Source organism: Myotis lucifugus, unplaced genomic scaffold (assembly GCF_000147115.1).
Source record: "Myotis lucifugus unplaced genomic scaffold, Myoluc2.0 scaffold_70, whole genome shotgun sequence".
NCBI lineage: Eukaryota > Metazoa > Chordata > Mammalia > Chiroptera > Vespertilionidae > Myotis > Myotis lucifugus.
The window spans coordinates 1,414,818-1,434,410 of NW_005871118.1; the positions used below are offsets into that span (position 1 = coordinate 1,414,818).

General features: G+C 35.3%; 1 protein-coding gene across 1 annotated transcript in view; it reads right to left on the minus strand.

Annotated features, from left to right (window-relative positions):
- Positions 1–19,593, minus strand: part of RSRC1 (arginine and serine rich coiled-coil 1) — a 329,184-nt gene that overhangs the window by 157,746 nt on the left and 151,845 nt on the right. Inside the window, exon 5 of the mRNA XM_023755153.1 lies at positions 10,535–10,571. Within this exon, the coding sequence (XP_023610921.1) occupies positions 10,535–10,571 (37 nt within the window). The remainder of the gene's footprint in view (positions 1–10,534; positions 10,572–19,593) is intronic.

Sequence of the window (19,593 nt, forward strand, 5' to 3'; positions counted from 1 at the left end):
AAAGAAATGTATAAGAAAAATAAACAGAAAGTTTATATTTTAGTTCTCCCCTCTTCAAGAATAAAACTGGAAAGGCAAAAATAAAATTAAATTACTGGAAAGACTTTATCTGCAACAGTCTCCTTGTATGATTTTTATACTAGAAATGCCTTTTAAATTTTAATTTTCTGAGCTAATATCATATTCTTCTTAACATAAATATTATTAAAATATTTAGAACAAATAAATTATCAATATGGTCTGCCACCAGAAATGATTTTAAATAAATTTATTTATTTACACATAATTTTATATTTGCAAAATTGTTTATAATTCTCTAGTGTCGCAACATATAGCTAAGTATATCTGATACATCTCAATTAAATTAGTCATCTAGAGTCAGCAGTGAGTTATATACAAGACAAGTTTCTTAAATTTATTTTTAAATTACAGTTGACATGCAATATTATACATTTCAGGTGCACAACATAGTGATTAGACATGTTTATACCTTATGAAATGCCACCCAAATATGTCTAGTAGCTATCTGCCACCATACATAGTTATTATAATATTACTTTATTAAGGATATAAGACAATACAAGCATGCAAAGGTTTTTCTTTTATAGAATCATATACCTGAGGCTAGACAGAGCCTTAGATATCATCGAGTTCATATTCCTTACTTTATACATGAACAAACTGAATCTTCTACAGGTTAAGTACCAGAGCTTAGAACCAGTTCACTATTCCTAACTCAGTGCTTTTCCAGTACTCTGCTAACTTTCCCAATAAAAACCCTAAGGAAACGTAATTTTTTTCCTAGGCAACAATATTTATATATGCTCAGCTTTCAGCATTGGTTTTTACCATTCAATCCACTGGACACAAAGAACTTTAAAATAAACTGAATCCCTCCTCCTTAAAAAAATTGTGATATATCAATTTACTTGTATTTCAATTTCAAAAAATTCAATAAATACTTAATATTTGCAGAGTATGTATTGAAAATACAAAGCTGAATATTTAATCAAAAGGTAGAGTCAAAAAGAAAATAAATTACAGTATATGATATGGGAAATACCAAGATTATAGATTACAGTAAATATCACAACAGTTATACCAAAATTTCAAGTTTAAAAATACTAGCATATAATAAAACTGACAAATATTTAAATGTCACATATTCCTTTTCTAATCTGATTATCTTTACTTACTTGTTTTTTTACAAATATCAAATAGTATTTTCTTGAATAAAATAACCAATTTCTTCCTCTATTTGACCACAATAAATTTCATGATAAGTCTGTTCTTTCATATACTGTAATCAAGGTGGCCAAAAGTGGAAATAAAACTAAATCTGCACTGACTTCTTAAAACACATAATGCAATCATCCCCTATAAATGCTTTAAGTAATATGGTAACAATATTAACTTCCAATATTTTGATAGATTTCCAGCAAAACCCAGATTCATATGTGTATATATAGATACTTTTTTATATTGACAAAAAAGTACAATTTATTAAATATCATGTAGTATGATTCTATTTTTATAAATAAGCAAAAAGCTAAGTAATATATACATATGTATGTCTGGGAATGGAGAAAGGTATATAAAAATCATAATTGAACTATTAACACCTGATTGGTGGCAGATAGAAGATATATTCATTTTTCTTTATGTATCAGTTTTGAATCATTACAATGAAAATCTATTAATTTAAATTTTTCAAAAATATATAATGACATTTTAAAAAGGGAGTGAATGTGAACAGATAAAGGACAAATTTTTCTCACAGCTCACTCTGAGTGTATTAGAATTGAGATAGTGTTTTTAGCAATCTGAAGTTACATAACTGGAACAGTAAAGGTTTTTTTTCTTTCTCTATAAGAATAATGATACATGTGCAGAGAATCTAATGCTTTTACAAATTTTCACACACTGTTTAAATACCCTATGAATAGGAGAAAATGAAAAAAGTGAAACAGAGAAGTTGTGTGTATTGCTGGAGGTCACCCAGTAAAATCACATTATCTTAACCCCTCGTACTGTGCTTTGTATACATATGTTAAAGTTAAATATAGATACTATGATTCGGTGGCAAATGGTAATGAGTATGGCCAAAGATACCACTGTGGCAAAGGCATTCTCCCTCTTAACTCCTAATGCTTTGCCTGGAGAAATAGAAAGCAACCGTGTTACCTCAGCTGTTAGATCTTTGCCTGCAGTTACGGTTGTTAGATCTGAAAAAGCCATGAAATAAATATCTTGTGCTTGTGGGATTCCCTGCAATGAAGCAGCACCTACATTGTCCTGAACTATAATACAAAAAATATAAGAATAAAATATTCAATTACTCTGGTGGTTTAAAGGTTTGACTTTCAGACTCCTGAGTCATGGGGTGGGGTGGGGTTATTTAATGCTCTTCTTTGGTTTTACTTTATAAAACTTTAACAAGCACCTGTGCATAAAAGTCAGAAAATAAATTTTATCTAGATTAAACAAGAATCTGAGATTAGCAGTGTCATGAAAATTGCCTGACATCGTATTTGTGGTATGTGTTTTTTTAAGCTAACTGGCCACCATTTGCTTCTGACATCACTATGTCTTAAAAATGCAACAAACAGACCTTTCTTTGGAAGAGAGGAAATGGAGGGAAGTAGAAAAAGGGCCCAAATTCATGCTGTTTGGATGACTGGGTCATATACTTGTAACTGATCAAAACGTGTAAGACAAATGGATCACTGACAATCACACTACAGTCTCTCGTGAGAGCTGGTCCCAGATTGAGAACCTGTAAACTGCCTAAGAAAACATGACAGCAATATGACACTGACATTTAATCCACATTAAAGGTATTTTAATTTGCACACATTCATAGGACACACTTGTTTGTTAAAAGAAAATAGAGAAAGATTTATGGAACTGATTTTCTAGAAAAAAGAAACACTTCATGCTGTTTTATCTCATATCACAGCTTGAGAAAAACATCTCTTTTAATATGCACATTTACCCTCAACCTCAAATATATATTGACTTAGGAGAGAAAAAATAATTAAAATGTTGGGAGGAGATAGATCTATTCTGTTGAAGTCCTTAAACAGTATATGAGGTAATAAACATTTTTTCATCAGTGTTTAATAAATATATGGAAGATACGAGTAATGTCAGTGTATTTTGAGAAAATTATATTCTCAAACTCATTTGGACAAATGTCAAAAACATTTTTTTCTGAATATAGTGGGGACATATTTAAATGTCACATATTTCTTTACATTTACAATAAAACATGCATTTAAAAATACAACAGATGAAAGACAAGTGACTTTAGAATAGGGTTTATAACCTTTGTTTGCATTTTATAGCTCATGTTCTGTTAAGCAAATTCTCAAAAGTATGACAATAGTATTTTTACTTTGACTATACTTGTGGTAAATAAAATTATTAGTCTGTAACTGAAATGCAGCACTTTTATTTGCAAGTTCTATGCAAAATAACCTAAAACAAAGAGGAAAGTGCTTTTATTAAATCCTGTATGTAGTGTTATTGATGAGTATGTAATATCAATGGGCCTGCCTACATTTCTGGCAAGCAGCAACTATATCTACAAACCACTGATGGGCTAAACAAGCTATTAATGACAGTTGCTTTTCAACACTTAAAATGGTCAGACTGTGTTGTCTGACCACAAGGACAAGTGGGTCTTCACTCACAAATGTTATACAATATATGAGACCTCTGTGGGGAGAAAAAAAACCCACAGGTATGGCTCCAGAGTTCTTCTGTTATTCAACTATTAATAGAAAGCAAATCCCACTTAAAGTTGTAAATACTTGTAATCCTTTTTACTAAGGGGTTTATTATCACTTATTTAATTTTATACCTAAGGCTGAATGAGTTATTATTAGTCCTAGTGTCCAGCTTCATCCCATAAATATACAACTTAACATTTGGAACCAAAATACAGAAAATAATTGCCCTGTTACTCTTACAGAATAAGGCAATGAACTTTTTGCCCCTGTATAAACCTGTGGAGTGTCTGTCTCTCTGGGTTTCTGAATACTCAACCAATCATTTATAGGTTGCAGAATCATATTTAATGAGTATATGAGAGAAACATCTATATTCTTCATTAGAAGCAGAAGGCTGTTCATTAGACACGTATCGTTTAAGTCAATGCCCTTCAATGTACTTTTCTTCCTGGTGGTCGCTGGACCAGCAGCATTAGTCTCACATGAAAGTTTGCTAAATACAGAATCTCAAGGCCCATTCCAGACCCAGAGAATCAGAACCAGTGTTTAAACAATATCCTCAGGCGACTTATATGCATGTTGAAGACAAATACCTAGATCACGTTGTCCCCCTAATCCCAACCCATATCCAATTATTTGACTTTTCAGAAAAGAGAATGAGGGAAGCTTTAGAAACCTCATACTGATCAGCACAAGTCATCTCATCCCCTGCCAAAGGGGGCATGGCACAGCGGTTCTTTTAAGCCAGAAACAACCCCAAAAAAGTATTCTGACCTAAAAGTGACTTTTTTTTATATAGCTCAACCTAATAGGGTTAATCTCTGGAAACACAAACAAAATCACTCCTAGGAAAACAAAGTACTACAACACTAAATGCCAAAATAGTAAACATTGGTTTCAAATTGGTGTTACCACAGCACCAGCTAGAGGGAAGAAGTTTGAAAGTGAGTGGGATCAGAAATGGTAGCCTCAGGAAGCATTAATTCTGGGAGGAAATCAGACAAATAAAATACATGCTAATAAAAAGAAAGAAGAAACAAACAGCTAAAGAAAAAAACAAGACATGCCATCCCTTTGTCCCTGCCTCTGCTACCATCATCAATTAAAGAAACTGCCCTTCCTCTAACTGCAGAAGAGGGCACCCTTGACCTAGAAACCCCATCTGAAAAATGTCTATGATTTAAAAAAGGAAGGAAGGCAGGGAGGGATGGAGGGAAGGGAAATAAAGAAGGATTGAAAGAGAGAGGAGAGAGAGAGAGAGAGAGAGAGAGAGAGAGAGAGAGAGAGAGAGAGAGAAAATCATCCCCATATAAAGTCACTGTAAAAAGTAATCAAAAAATGCAAATCAAAAATTTCAATAGATAAAATTCTCTCCCCAAAACCAACCATAATGGAAAAAACTCATTTGGATGAATAACAAGAAGAAAACCTAGAATCAGCTATTCAAAAAGTAAAAACAAATTATAAGGTGTTCAAGGAAATACAAATTTGAATGAAAATAAAAATAAAATCAGGAAAACGACTGAGAGAATGAAAACAAAGTAAAGTAGTAAAAGGAGTAAGAGAGAAAGGCACTGAAATAGAAGATGAGTAAAGAAAGACTTTACATACCATGTGTACCGGTTAATAATGGCGGATTTTGTAATCAAAGAAAACACGATAATTTCAAGAGAAACATCAAAAATGCTTTATTCAAAGTAATGTCCATCGCTAGCTACACATTTCCCCCATCTTTCAGGTAATTTGTGGATACCGTCCCAATAGAACTTTTCTTGTTTTGAGGCAAACCATTCAGAAAACAAATTTTCCACTTCTTCGTATGTTTTGAAGTGCTGCTCAGAAAGTGCCATTGATCAGAACAAGTGGTAATCTGAAGGAGCAAGGTCTGGTGAATACAGTGGGTGGGTTAATACTTCCCAGGCAAGATCTTTTAATTCAACGGTTCTCAACCTGTGGGTCGCGACCCCTTTGGGGGTCAAACGACCCTTTCACAGGGGTCGCCTAAATACATCCTGCATATCAGATATTTACATTACGATTCATAACAGTAGCAAAATTACAGTTATGAAGTAGCAACGAAAATAATTTTATGGTTGGGGGTGACCACAACATGAGGAACTGTATTAAAAGGTCGCGGCATTAGGAAGGTTGAGAACCACTGTTTTAATGTGTCTTAACTGGTTTTGATGTGTGTGATGGTGCATCATCGTGAAGCAAAATTACTTTGCCATGTCTTCTGGCACATTCTGGTCATTTCATGATGAAAGCGTGATTCAAATTGATTATTTGTTGTCGGTAGCGATCAGTATTAACGATTTCACCTGGTTTTAGAAGCTCATAATACACCACACCTTTCTGATCCCACCAGACACAGAGCCTTGCCTTCTTTCTGAAGCAATCTGGCCTTGCAGTTGATGTTGATGGTTGACCTGGGTCAACCCATGATTTTGTGGGTTTGGGATTCTCAAAATAAATCCACTTTTCATTGCCAGTCACAATTCGTTGCAAAAAGACTTTCTTTCGTGCTGTTGAAGCAACATTTTACCGATGACTTTTCGGTTTTCAATTTGTCTTTCGTTCAGTTGATGTGGCACCCATTTTCCTTCCTTTAAAATCTTTCCCATTGCTTGTAAATGATCGAAAATTGTTTACTGAGCAACGTTTAATCTTTCTGCAAGTTGTTTTTGAGTTTGACAGGCATCATCCAATAATGCTTGTAATTGTTGGTCTTCAAACTTTTTCGGTTGACCTGGACGTTCTTTGTCTTTCACAGCAAAATCATCACTTTTAAAGCATTTAAACCAGCGTTCACAAGTATCTTGAAATGGAGCATGTTCACCATAAGCTTCCCGAAGTATATGATAACTTTTTCTTCAAAATAAAATAATGAATTAAAACTTCCAGCAAATGCTCTTTTTTTGGCACGAAATTCGACATTTTTAAGTGTAAAAATATCTATGATGTTAACACCTTCAGCAAATTTGACATATTAAGTTTTGAAGCTTGCTGTCAATACAACAAAATAGCATATATATCAAATCACATACATATCAACATAAGTGTAACTCAATCTACTGAAAAAAATCTGCATTATTAACTGGTACACTTAGTATATATAAATTATACTAGAGGCCCAGTGCACGAATTTCGTGCCCTCAGGGCGTGGGGGTCCCTCAGCCTGGCCTGAGCCCTCTCACAGTCCAGGAGCCCTCAGGGGATGTCTGACTGCCACAGGAGGCGGGAGAGGCTCCAAACACCACCGCTGAGCTCGCCAGCCATGAGCCCAGCTTCTGGCTGAGCGGCACTCCCTGTGGGAGCGCACTGACCACCAGGGGGCAGCTCCTGCATTGAGCATCTGCCCCTTGGTGATCAGTGTGCATTATAGTGACCGGTCATTCCACTGTTCAGTTGATTTGCATATTAGCCTTTTCTTATATAGCTACATCATAAGCTACATCACCCCTTATGAGTGTGTGAGTGTGTGTGTGTGTGTGTGTGTGTGTGTGTGTGTGTAACTAGAGTCCTGAAGAAGAAAACAAAAGGAATAGAACTAATATTTAACACTATAATCCATGAAAACTATTTCTGGGAATGAGAAAAATTAAGTCAACATATGAGAAAAAAACAGCAAAATTAGTCAAAAACAACCAACTTCAAGAATTACCCTAGTAAAAAAAAAGGACAATAAAAAATGGCAATGCCTCAAGCAAAAGAAAGTAATACATTCTCTACAAGGGTAAAAAAATAAGGCTGATACCAGAGATATCTGCAGAATATTTTTTCAGAAAGTCACAAAAGAGACTGTAAGCCAAGCATTTCATGTCTAGTCAACCTGTCATTCAAGTGACAAGACCACAGAAAAACAGCCTGGAATGTGCAAGATCTCAGGGAATACTGTACACAGGGGTCTTTTCTGAGGAATACATTAGTGGATGAGTTTTATACAAACAGGAAATAAGTGGGTAAGTATCAGCAAACGAACTGATGTCAATATTTAATAAATTTAATTTTAGAATTGATTCTAAAACAAGGTGATAGCATGGGTCGAAGAATAAAGGATATATGTATACATATATTCTAACAACGTAGCAAGAATAAAAAGAGAAGAAATATGAGGAAAAGAAGTAAGGAAAAGTACAATAGAAGCATCAGCTATTAAAGGTAACAGATGGGAGTCAAGGATGCCATATAAAAGGTTAAGTATAAATAACGGGGATTAAAAGCATTATAAAAGATATAAATACAAAGGTAGCCACTAGAACAAAAACTCAAACCTTCCAAACTTAATAATATAATAACAATAATAATAACAACAACTTCAGAGATAATACTCCATAACATTCTATACATCTTCCATTAGCCATCATCATTTGTTCATTCAGAACTACCTTTCAAAGATGTTTTGAATAGCAAACAGTCTTGGAAAATAGAGATAAAATCTGCTGCTGAAGCAGAAGGCAGGGACAGGGAAGGAACATGAAAAGCCTAGAATATAGTGTAACAGCATGTAAGAAAGCACTTAAAAAAAAAAGTTGGGGTATATCAAACGGACTAGAAACCATCTTGAAAGTACACTCCCTAGAAAAAATCTGGGACAACTTGAGCATCAAAATAAAGAAAGAAAATAATTAATAGTAACCTATTTAGTAAAATAAAAATCTGTAAGTCCTTGTTCACAATATATAGATGAATTAAGAAAGTTGGGTAGGCTCTCCTTACAGTAGACTGCTGCCTGCTAAATATGGGAGGAGCAGAAGAATTAGAAGAATTGGAAAATCGCCATTTTGCAATTATCAGGCAAGAATCATCAGTGGACAATGGGCACCAAGCTTCACAGGCTCTGTCTAGAACTTTAAACAGACCTAGGCTTTATGGGTAGTAGACAAGTTTGTGAAGAGAAAAATAACAAGGTACTGGGCAGTCTATTATAAGTATACTAGTGACCGGGCACATGAAATTGTGCAGCCCCACCCGCCGCGCATGCCCCCCCCTTGACACCCTAACCTCTCCACCCAGAGCTCGAGCACACCTGGCCCCATCCCCAACCCTTCAGGCCTTCTCTGGCCACTTCAAGCCCTGCCCTCAGTCTTGCAAGTCACCGCAGGCTGGTCCCGCCTTCTCCGGGCGCCTCCCCGCTTCCGCGGGGATGTTCTTCCTTATTATAAACCTTCAACTGATACTGAAACGTGATGTCTTAGATTAACATTTTTTCCCCAATATATATATATTTTAAATACATTTTGATTTTTTATAGAGAGGAAGGGAGAGGGATAGAGAGTTAGAAACATCGATGAGAGAGAAACATCAATCAGCTGCCTCCTGCACACCCCCTACTGGGGATGCACCCGCTACCAGGGTACATGCCCTTGACTGGAATCAAACCCAGGACCCTTCAGTCCACAGGCCAACGCTCTATCCACTGAGCCAGACCAGTCAGGGCCCGAATATATTTTATTGATTTTTTACAGAGAGGAAGGGAGAAGGATAGAGAGTTAGAAACATCGATGAGAGAGAAACATCGATCAGCTGCCTCCTGAACACCTCCTACTGGGTATGTGCCCGCAACCAAGGTACATGCCCTTGACCAGAATCGAACCTGGGACCTTTCAGTCTGCAGGCCGATGCTCTATCCACTGAGCCAAGGCAGATTAACATTTTTATTCTGATGTCTGCATATCCTAAATATATGTGCCACTATGAAGTAATTAACAAGGACTTGGGATATCATTTTTAATAATGAGAATAACAATTTTATTTATTTACTTCTAATCTGGACAAATATATAGTTCAAATTTTCTAACAAGGTTATTATATCATGCTTTAATAATTACCTGTAATTTCTATGATAATATTTCAAAAATCTGTTTCCTTAGTTTGTTTAGCTACTGAGAGGAAAACCAAAAATCTCTTACAACTCTCTACTATAACTCAAAATGAATCTGCCGCTTATTACTGTTTGTTTTTTTTAGAAGACCAAAAGCACATTAATCGTTAACAAAGCTACAATATGATATACGAATGAGGTCTTGCATTAAAAAAGTACTTAGATTGTATTTACAAAAGAATCTCTCATTAATTATTCAACATTTGGATTTGACCAGAAACCAGAGCATGACTTTGTAATGTTCTGTTTAAATGAAGTACTTAATGTTGTAATGAACAACACTCATTGTGGTAAACTCAATGAATTTTGGACCTGTTACAATACAACAGTTTTTCCAATTTTTTGATTAATGGACATATTTTAATGTAAAGTCAGTTTAAATTTCACTTACGCTTTAAAAATGTTTACTTAAACCAAAAATTTTGCATCTCAATTATTTTACGTTCTAAGCTGAATGTAGTTTAAACCAATGCATTATTCATAAAGCAAAGACATTAGGAAAAACAAAGCTGTGCACTTCTTTCAAAGCCGTTAAATTGCTAAAACATACCATATTTATGCATGCAATATTTGATTGTGTTTTTCTTAAAACACAAGCTTGTTTTTGTCAGATCAAGATATGCCAAAAATTCTACACCAATTTTTGTTTATAATTAAAGCAATCATCAATCCAAGGATTGTCATCCGTTTTATTTCATCTCTACATCAAAAAAAAAGTAATCTAAAAAAATTTAAATTCCCTTGAAATGACAAGATAAATGAAAATGTAAGTGCCTTCACATAATAGCAGTAAGCTGACCCTTTGGGAAATGGTTGACTTTCTCAATACAAGGTATTCAAAGCTCATTCAAAAGTGTTCATTTGGAATGCAGATATCAAAGATGATGCAAATGTTCAAGAGAAAATTAGAACTTACCAGATGTTCTAATCCAGCTTTGATGTTTCCAGATTCCCTAAAATAGAAGAATAAAAGTTCTAAATAGTTGCTAAACCCTTGTCTGCTATAATTTATATTTACCTCAAAACTATTTTACAAATCCTTAGAAGTTTTTCATATATCTTTACTAATGTTCATATAACACTATTTTCAATGACAAAACAATTTACATCAAAAGGAAACAGATAAGTAATTTATATCTACTAGTATTTCCACTAAATTGGTATTCCACTAACAAAAAGAATGTTTCAGATTTTTCAAAGTTAACACACAACAAAAAGAAGTATATTATTATTTTACTATTAATTTAATATTTATTTCACATTAGTTTTCTCTCATTAGTTTGTTTTCTCCAACTTTTATTATGAAAATGTTCAAACATACAGGTTCTATCCACGATATAGACCCTAAATTGACATTTTACTATATTTGCTTTATCAAATATCCGTCCAGCAATGGTTGCATTTTTATTAAAGAATATGCTCCTAAATAATATGCTCATAATTTCATAGTTAAACAGTAAATTTTAACAAATTTTGTTGATATTAATTTTATTAACTTAGTTCACACTACAAATCAGGATCTAAGACTACTGAAATATTAAAAAACAAAGTATCACCAAAAAAACCCCCATAAACATCAAATATCATATTTTCAGTATTTAATTTCTTGCTCTTCACTTAAACAGAACACTGCTGATGGAATTAAAAATAAAAATACCTGTGCAAGTAGCAAACATAATTTAAATATACACTTGGTGAAATGTGGCAAATAGTTAAATTTTTTAATCCCGATTTCAGAGTATACTAATTTATTAGTGACAAATGGTTTTTGGCTTTTCTCACCCTGATCAAGTAGTATTTTAATTCCATCATAAACACCAACCCTTATTTTTTAACATGAAATTATACTTCTATCACATTGCAGAAAATATTCATGGAAATTCAACAACCAAAACAGTGTTGCATTCACGATGTTTAATCTTTTCCCCACACCTCTTCTTTCTCTGAAGGGTCCTTTATTTCTTTCCTCTTTATTTCTGATTTCAATTTTCTTTGCCTATATACTTCTCTGTTTCCTTTGTCTATCCTTCAATCTTTCCAAATTTCCCTTCAAACCCATGGCTTCCAACCTTTGCTCTCACTGCCCAGTCTGACATATTGGGAATAAATTTCAACATCTACTGATTAGCAAAGCACTTATCTTTAGCCATTCTCTCTCTACTTTCTGCTTCTGGCAATCTTAACCATACCTAACATTTAAAATGTAAGGATTTCTAAACTCATTCTCTGGATGCCCTAATGATAAATGATAGGCATAAATTAAAAACAAGGTGTCAGAAAAGGCTAATAGCTACATAAATAATTATTTTTAACTTTATTATTACAAAATAATGCATTTAATGGGTCTGGAAGGCAAACAGAACTTCAAATTTTTGCAAGGACATTCTCATATGATCATCTGTATAATTTTAAATATAAACAAAAAGAATAATGTATATAGTGAAACATCTGACAGTGCAATATGTGTATGTGCACACAACAGTGAAATTGTCTTCCTCCTATCACCAACTCCCAATTCTCAATCACTAATATTACCTTTGTTTGTCTTTCTAAAAAAATTCTATATGTATGTACATGTGTATTTCTTCCTTCACGTTTTTTAAAATTTTATTTTTTATAAAACCCAAACAGAAACATACTATAAGCACTGTTTTTGGTACCTTCACTTGGCAATCTATCTTGGAGTTTGCTCTATATAATACACACCTACATCATTTTTCCCCATGGCTACATTGTCACATAATGGTTCTTATTAGAAAATAATATTACAATATAAAAAAATGTTCAGATTCAAAGTACAAGTCCTTAATTAATTATCTGAAATCACTGGGGCTAGACATGCTTCATCAGAATAGTTGGGAGTTTAGAAAGGTAATAAGGTATATATACTATATGTCACACAACGCTGACAGCATGACTCGAAGCAGCATCTCATCATCATACACATTAATTCTAAAAGAAACATGAATATTCCACAGAGTGGGATAAACAAAGGCTATTAAGTAGCTTCATTTAAGGGTAGGTTTCGATGTAAACTGAGTTTACCACAAAATTAAGGAAAATCAATTCTCTGAGCTGTTTGCATTTTGGAATCAAGGACAAGAAACTATTCCTAAAAAAAAGAAAAGATTGGCTAGGCTATTGCTTTGCTATACTTCAAAGTGATTCTTTAAATTAAGTGATATTTAGGAAATATGCTTTTAGAATGGTATGCCTGAAAGAAAACTAGGCATTATCCTTGACACAAGCCTTTTCTTCACTACCAGTTGTAAACAAATGTACTCAATCACAGGGACTTGGCTAGTCAACATCCTTAATTACCATATAGATTTAATCACTTTTATCTTCACATGTACTACCTTATTTTAGGTCTTTTGTTTTCTCTCTGATGTTACTAAGAGAGAGTACTGGTCTCATCTTTTCTCTCCCAGATTACTACAAAACATCCTAATGGTTAAAAATGGGTCCTGCCTTGCACCACATCAATTCATTCTTCATAATACAGCAAAATCTTTCTAAAATGTAAGCTTGATCATGTCAAACCCCTTCTTAAAATCAACGGTATCTTACTACATTCCTGTTTACTCATTCCCTCTGCTATATCTCCAAAGCTACATCACATGGAAAATGACAACAGCAGCATAACAGACTAGTAACCTGGCTTCACTCACTACTGTCTATTTTGTCAGATATACGTGTTGTTACTTCAGCGTTTTTAAATTTTCATTTGCATGAAATATCTTTTTCTATCCTTTAACTTTCAGGCTATGTGAATCTTTTGTTCTGAGTGGATCTTTTGTCAACAGCACATATATGGGTCTTGTTTTCCTATTCATTCAGCTACCCTATATCTTTTGATTGGAACATTTAGGCCATTTACATTTAAAGTGATTATTGATAGATACATATGTATTGCCATTTTATTTTTTTAACTATGTTCCTATTTTTCTTTCTTCTTCAAGAAGACCCTTTAACATTTCTTGTAGTACTGTTTGGTAGCAATGAACTCATTAAGTTTTTTCTTGCCTGGAAAACTCTTTATTTCTCCAACAATTTTATTTTATTCTTTTCAAGACTTAAAGAACATTTATTTTTTTGGAAAGGTCAAGGGGGACTTTACACTAATCTGAAGCCAATAACTAGACAGGAAGATAAATAAAATACAAAGCCAGTATGTTGTGGCAAAATTCCAGAAAACACACTGAAAAAAATCTTTACAGTTTAAAACGGTTTTACTTTATACATAATTACAAATGTATATACAGCACATGGGTTTTACCCCTTATGTAATGGATAGCTTTGCTGTGTAAAGTAATCTGGGTTATAGGTCCTTCCTTTTCATCACTTTGAATATTTCATGACAATTCCTTCTGGCTCAAAATGTTTCTGTTGAGAAATCAGCTGAAAATCTTATAGGAGCTCCATTGTAGGTAACTATCTTTCTTGTGCTGCTTTTAATATTGTCTCTTTGTCTTTAACTTTGCCATTTTAATTATGATGCATCTTTGTGTGGGCCTCTTTGGGTTCATCTTGTTTGGGAACTCTGTTTCCTGAACCTGTGTATATTTTTTCCTTCATCAGGTTAGGGAAGTTTTTGGTCATTATTTCTTCAAATAGGTTCTCTATTCCTTGCTCCCTCTCTTCTCCAGATGTGGATGTTGTTAAACTATCCTTAATCCTTTAAACTATCCTCATTCTTTTTAATTCTTCTTTTTTTGCTGCTCTTATTGGGTGTTTTTTCTACCTTGTCTTCTAAATCACGGATTTGATTCTCTGCTTCATCCAACCTACTTTTTAATTTTTTCCAGTTTATTCTTGATGTCAGAAATAGTATTCTTCATTTCCAACTGGTTCTTTTTCATGGTTTCTATGTCCCTTTTCATGCTGTTGTAGTTTTCACTAAGTTCCCTGAGCATCCTTATAACCATTACTTTGAACTCTATATCTGATAAATTTCTTGCTTCCATTTCATATACCTCTTTTTCTGGAGATTTCTCCTATTCTTTCATTTGGAGCATGTCTCCCCATTTTGGCTGCCTCTTTGTTTTTGTTTTTATGTATTAGGTGGTTCTCGTAGGATGACCTTATGAAGGAGGTGTCCTGTAGGACCAGTGGCAAAGTCCCCTTGATCACCTGTGCTGGGTGTACCAGGAATGTCCCTTGTGTGCTTTATGTGGGCCCTCCTGTTGTAATTGAGTATTGATCGTTATTGGCTTCTTTGTGTTTAGGGTCGACACTCAGGCTGGCTGACTCTGAGGATCGACCCCGACCACAGTGTATGAGCTGCTGTGCAGATGCTGACCACACTAAGTAGATTTTGCCTCAGCAGAGTCCGGTGCCTGATTAGATCTCCCTTTGGCGATGCCACTTGTGAAGCTAATTAAATCCTGCTATGATGATGTCTGAAGCTGGCCACTGGGTGTGTTTGTTCTGGGGCCTCTTGGGAGGGACTCTGGTACAGGCCAATTTAGAAGCTGCCTGTGACTGGCCCTGAGCAACCTGTTTGGAGCCACAAAGTGAGCCCCAGTTTGTGGCTGTCTCTGTTGGGCCTGCCTGGGTATGTGGGAAGGAACAAGCTGTACACCAAGGCCGGCGTTTTCTAGCACCAAGGTAGGTCAGCAAAAGTCCCAAGAAACCCTGAGATCTGCCTCTCCTGTGTCTGCCAGCTAACTTAGGCTCAGTCACTGAAAGAGCCTCTGGCAGTACTTGAGTTACATGAGGTAGGTTCTCAGTAAGTCACCAGGTAGGGGTGAGTGGTGTTCACCAGGATGACACAGGTTCAAACTCGATGCCAGTGCTGGGCTGAGGCCACTCAGCAAATGTTCCAGGGTATACCAAGTCTAGCTGCTACCCACTGGGTGCTTGCACACCTTTGTAGCAGGGTAGGGTGTCAGGTAGTGGTCAGGATGAGACCAGCACAATTCATTAGGCCCTAATAGACCAAGATTTGGCCTTGTAAAAGGGAGAACTCTGTACTGGTAGGGCATGCATGGAAGAAAAGGCCCCCATCCTAGACCCATACAACTCAGTCTGTCCTAGTTTCTGCCCAGATCTCAGCAGGGCAGAGCCACCAGGAGTAGGGAGGGTGGGTCTGCCAGGAGCCCAAAGAGTGGGGCTAGCATATCTCCTGCAAGGGTAAGACACCAGTCAGTTTCACAGTAAAGTGGGGGGAATGGCCCTTGCCTCACAGCCACACAATTCAGTCATTGGCACTCCCTTAGAGTCTACCCAGACCTCTCTACAGCCCAGGCCAGGTACCTGACTCCTTAGTAGGGCGCAAGCTCTACAGGGTAAGGCAACAGGGAATCCAGAGGGTAGAGCTATTGCATTTCTCCAGGCTGATGCCATATGAAAGAGATTGTTCCACCCAAGAAAGATGGCGTAGGTAGTGTGAGAGAGAAACTCAACTCAGGAATCCTGGTGGCTGTCCTTTCAGCTGTCTCCCCAGAGCCAATAACCCCAGTCTCTCCTCATGTGACTATATTCCACTCCACCCTCCCTCCTCTGGAGCCCATGGTAAGTGGTTGCAAAAAAGGATTTTGTGCATGGCTCTTTAAAAGGGTGCCTGTGTCTCTAGCAGAATCCTCTCTCTCCCTGGTGTACAGAATCCTGCTGATTTTCACAGCATCTTCATGGCTCTGTACTCTGGGCTGAGGGGCCTGGATATAGTAGAGACCCCACATTTCTTAAAGGGAACTGTTGCAGCTGAGAATCTCAGCCACTGCCTGTGAGAGCAGGGCCAGCCTTTTTGGTGCCTCGCCCTTCCTACCAGTCTTGATGTGGCTTTTTCTATAAATCCTTGTTTATAAGTTGTATTGTTTTTGATGGAGTAGGACACAATGGAAAAAGTAGCTGGGTAGGGGGTGAAGGTGGGCGGGTCATTGGGGAAGAAATGGGGACATCTGTAATACTTTCAACAATAAAGATAAATGTTAAAAATGAAAAAATAGTTGACTGAGGCCAGGCTTTGGACTCTATAATTTTTAAATTAACCTGGAGGAGCATCAGCCAGAACCCAGACTTTTATTCCCCTCCTTAGATTAAAATTACTAGCCAAGGCAGCTAATGTTGTAAGAAGTGAAAGAGAAGTCTATAAAAAAAAAATTTAAGATCTCTGAAGTGTGTAAACATGGGATTGGAAAAAATAACCAATGGAGCAACCTCATCCAGAGAAAATAGAACACACTGAGCAAAAATATAATATTGATATAATAACATATTGAAAAGAAAGATTTTTAGAAATTAAATATAAATACAATAGTTTGAAAAAACTCACAGAATGGATTGAAAGCAAAATAGCTACAGACTGAGAATGAATTAGTGAGCTGGAACACTGGGTACAAGAACTCTCCCAGAAAGCATAAGAAAGGGATGAAAAAAATAGAACAAATAAGAGATAAAATTAAGAACAGAGTAGATGTGCAAACATCTATGCAATGGAAAACCTAGAAGGAAAGCAGACACTTTAGAAGAAAAAAACAAACACATTTGAAGAAATGACAAGTATTTCCCAGATACAGAAATATTCAAACCTTACATTGAAAGGTTAAATAGAATAGTGAACAGGATAATTAAGGAAAAATACACAGCAAAGCATAATATAAGAGTAATGACACTATTATAGATCAAGATAAAAGTCTAAAAGCATCCAGAAAGAAAAAACATACCCCTCCATAAAGGAAGAATAACACTGACATCAACCTTCTCAATACTAATGCTGAACAAGAAAGTATTAACTTCTAAGAGAAAGTAAATGTTAAAGGAAAAGAGGCCAGGTGGTGTGTCTCAGCGGTTGAGCATTGACCTATGAACCAGAAGGTCATAGTTCGATTCCCGGTCAGGGCATATGCCCAGGTTAAAGGCTCCACCCCTAGTAGGAGGCGTGAAGGAGGCAGCGATCAATGATTCTCTCTCATCATTGATGTTTCTATCTCTCGCTTCCTCTCCCTTCCTCTCTGAACTCAATAAAAATAATTTTTTTAAGGAAAAGGACTGTGAGCATGAATTTATATACAGCTAAATAAACTATTATTTAAATTGATAGAAAACAAATTTCAGCGTAAAATTACCCACACAAAGACACTATTTGAACAAAATTCTGAAAAATATAATGCATTAAGATGAGAAATAAATTCAGGAAAAAGCAACAAGATAAATAATAAAGGGTGGCATAGAACATAGTAATTATTGTAATCTAAACAATCAATGATTAAAAAAAAAACTAAAGAAAATTCACCCATAATAATCTGGAGTTAAAATGCCAGAGAAGATCTTCAGATTGGGTAAAAAACAAAATTCAGCAATGTCTCATATACAAAAAATCCACAAAACAAAAAAAATTCAGAAAGGTTTCCAGACAAGAGATAGTAAAAGATATAACAAGATAAACAGGAACCAAAAGAAAGCTGGGGTGGTAATTTAATGATAAAGTATATTTAAGCCACTTCCCATCCCCCCCAAAATATTTTTTGAGATATAAAAAGGAGGACATTCTAGTAAAAGATACAATACATTAAGAAATTTTCATTTATGTCCAGCAGGTTTGCATATTCATAAAGCTTAGATAAGTATCATAGTTTGGGACACCAAATTTTCAACAAGTTCTCCAAGGAAATCAGTTTTCTTTAGTTTTACTTTGGGCAGAAACACAGAAAGGGTGGCCATCTCAAAACAACACAGAAAAAGAAAAGCATCATGAGTACATAAATATTATTCAAGACAGCATGATATATAATCCTGGTTCTAGAAGCAGAAGACCCACACTCAAATTTAAGCCCTGACAAAATAGTTGCAAGAACTTGGGTAATAAGCCAACTTCTCCAAAGCCCAGATTATTCTTCTATAATGTGTGGATTCTGTAAAACCTGCCTTACCTAACACATTAAGGTTACAGTGAAAAAAGCAGCAAGATAATGTACATGAAGGTACACCACAAATGGCAATGTGCTTTAGAAATATGTCATTACAATAGATATATAAATATAGAAGTCTTAATAGTGGTTCCAAAAGTCTTAATACATTTTTAAAAATAGAGAGGCAAGATCCAAGACATTGACAGAGGGATCTTGCAACAAATGGTCCTCTTTAAAGGCCTGTCCTCTTTAGTGGTCTGTCTCTTGGGTTGTCCCTGTCATGACTTCATCAATATTTGTGCAACTCCTTTTGCCCTGTGCTGAAAGCAGACTTAATTCAATTATAGGTCTCAAAACTGATAAAATGGTCCTGAAGTGGAAAATGGGAAGAGATTATTGGCAAATGAATAAAGATTTGTATCGAACTAACACACAGGAGTACAGCAGGTCTTTTTTTTAATCATTCCCTGTCTTAAATCTTCTGGGAACCATGAGTTTCCCTTCCTCTCATGCAGCACATCGATTTCTGAATTAGACTGCAATATTAAATAATTAATATACTTGCCATGATTGATGTTTTGCATTAGTTGAATATTAGGTTATCAATCAAAATCCACTTGGTTTAATGTAATAATATTGAAAAAGTGTCATGGGCTGTTCATCCAATTTGTAGTTGAGGCAGCACAGATAGTAATGTTGGCATAACACAAGGCTCTAAAGCAGGAAATGCAGGAGCTCAACATATATGAGGCAGACATTTTAAAACTGACAGAGGTTGTCCTAAATAAACCTTGTGGCACCTGTCTCCTTCAATATTAGATCTCCTTCCAGCAGGGAGACACGATGCATCAATCATATCAGAGGAGGCCAAGAAAAAAAATTAAAATAAAGATACTAATTTACCTTTGTGGCAAACAGATTTCATTATTTTGCCAAAGGAAGCATGCTGTAAATCCAGAAACTTGCTATGATAAAGCTTATATCCTCTTAATAAATAAAAAAATAAAATAATAGAATAATATATTTTAGATATAGTCTTACTAGGAAGGATTCAACTTTTTAAAAAAGATGTTAGCAATATTATACTAAAATGATCACTCAGGTTTTAAATGGTCCAAGGGAA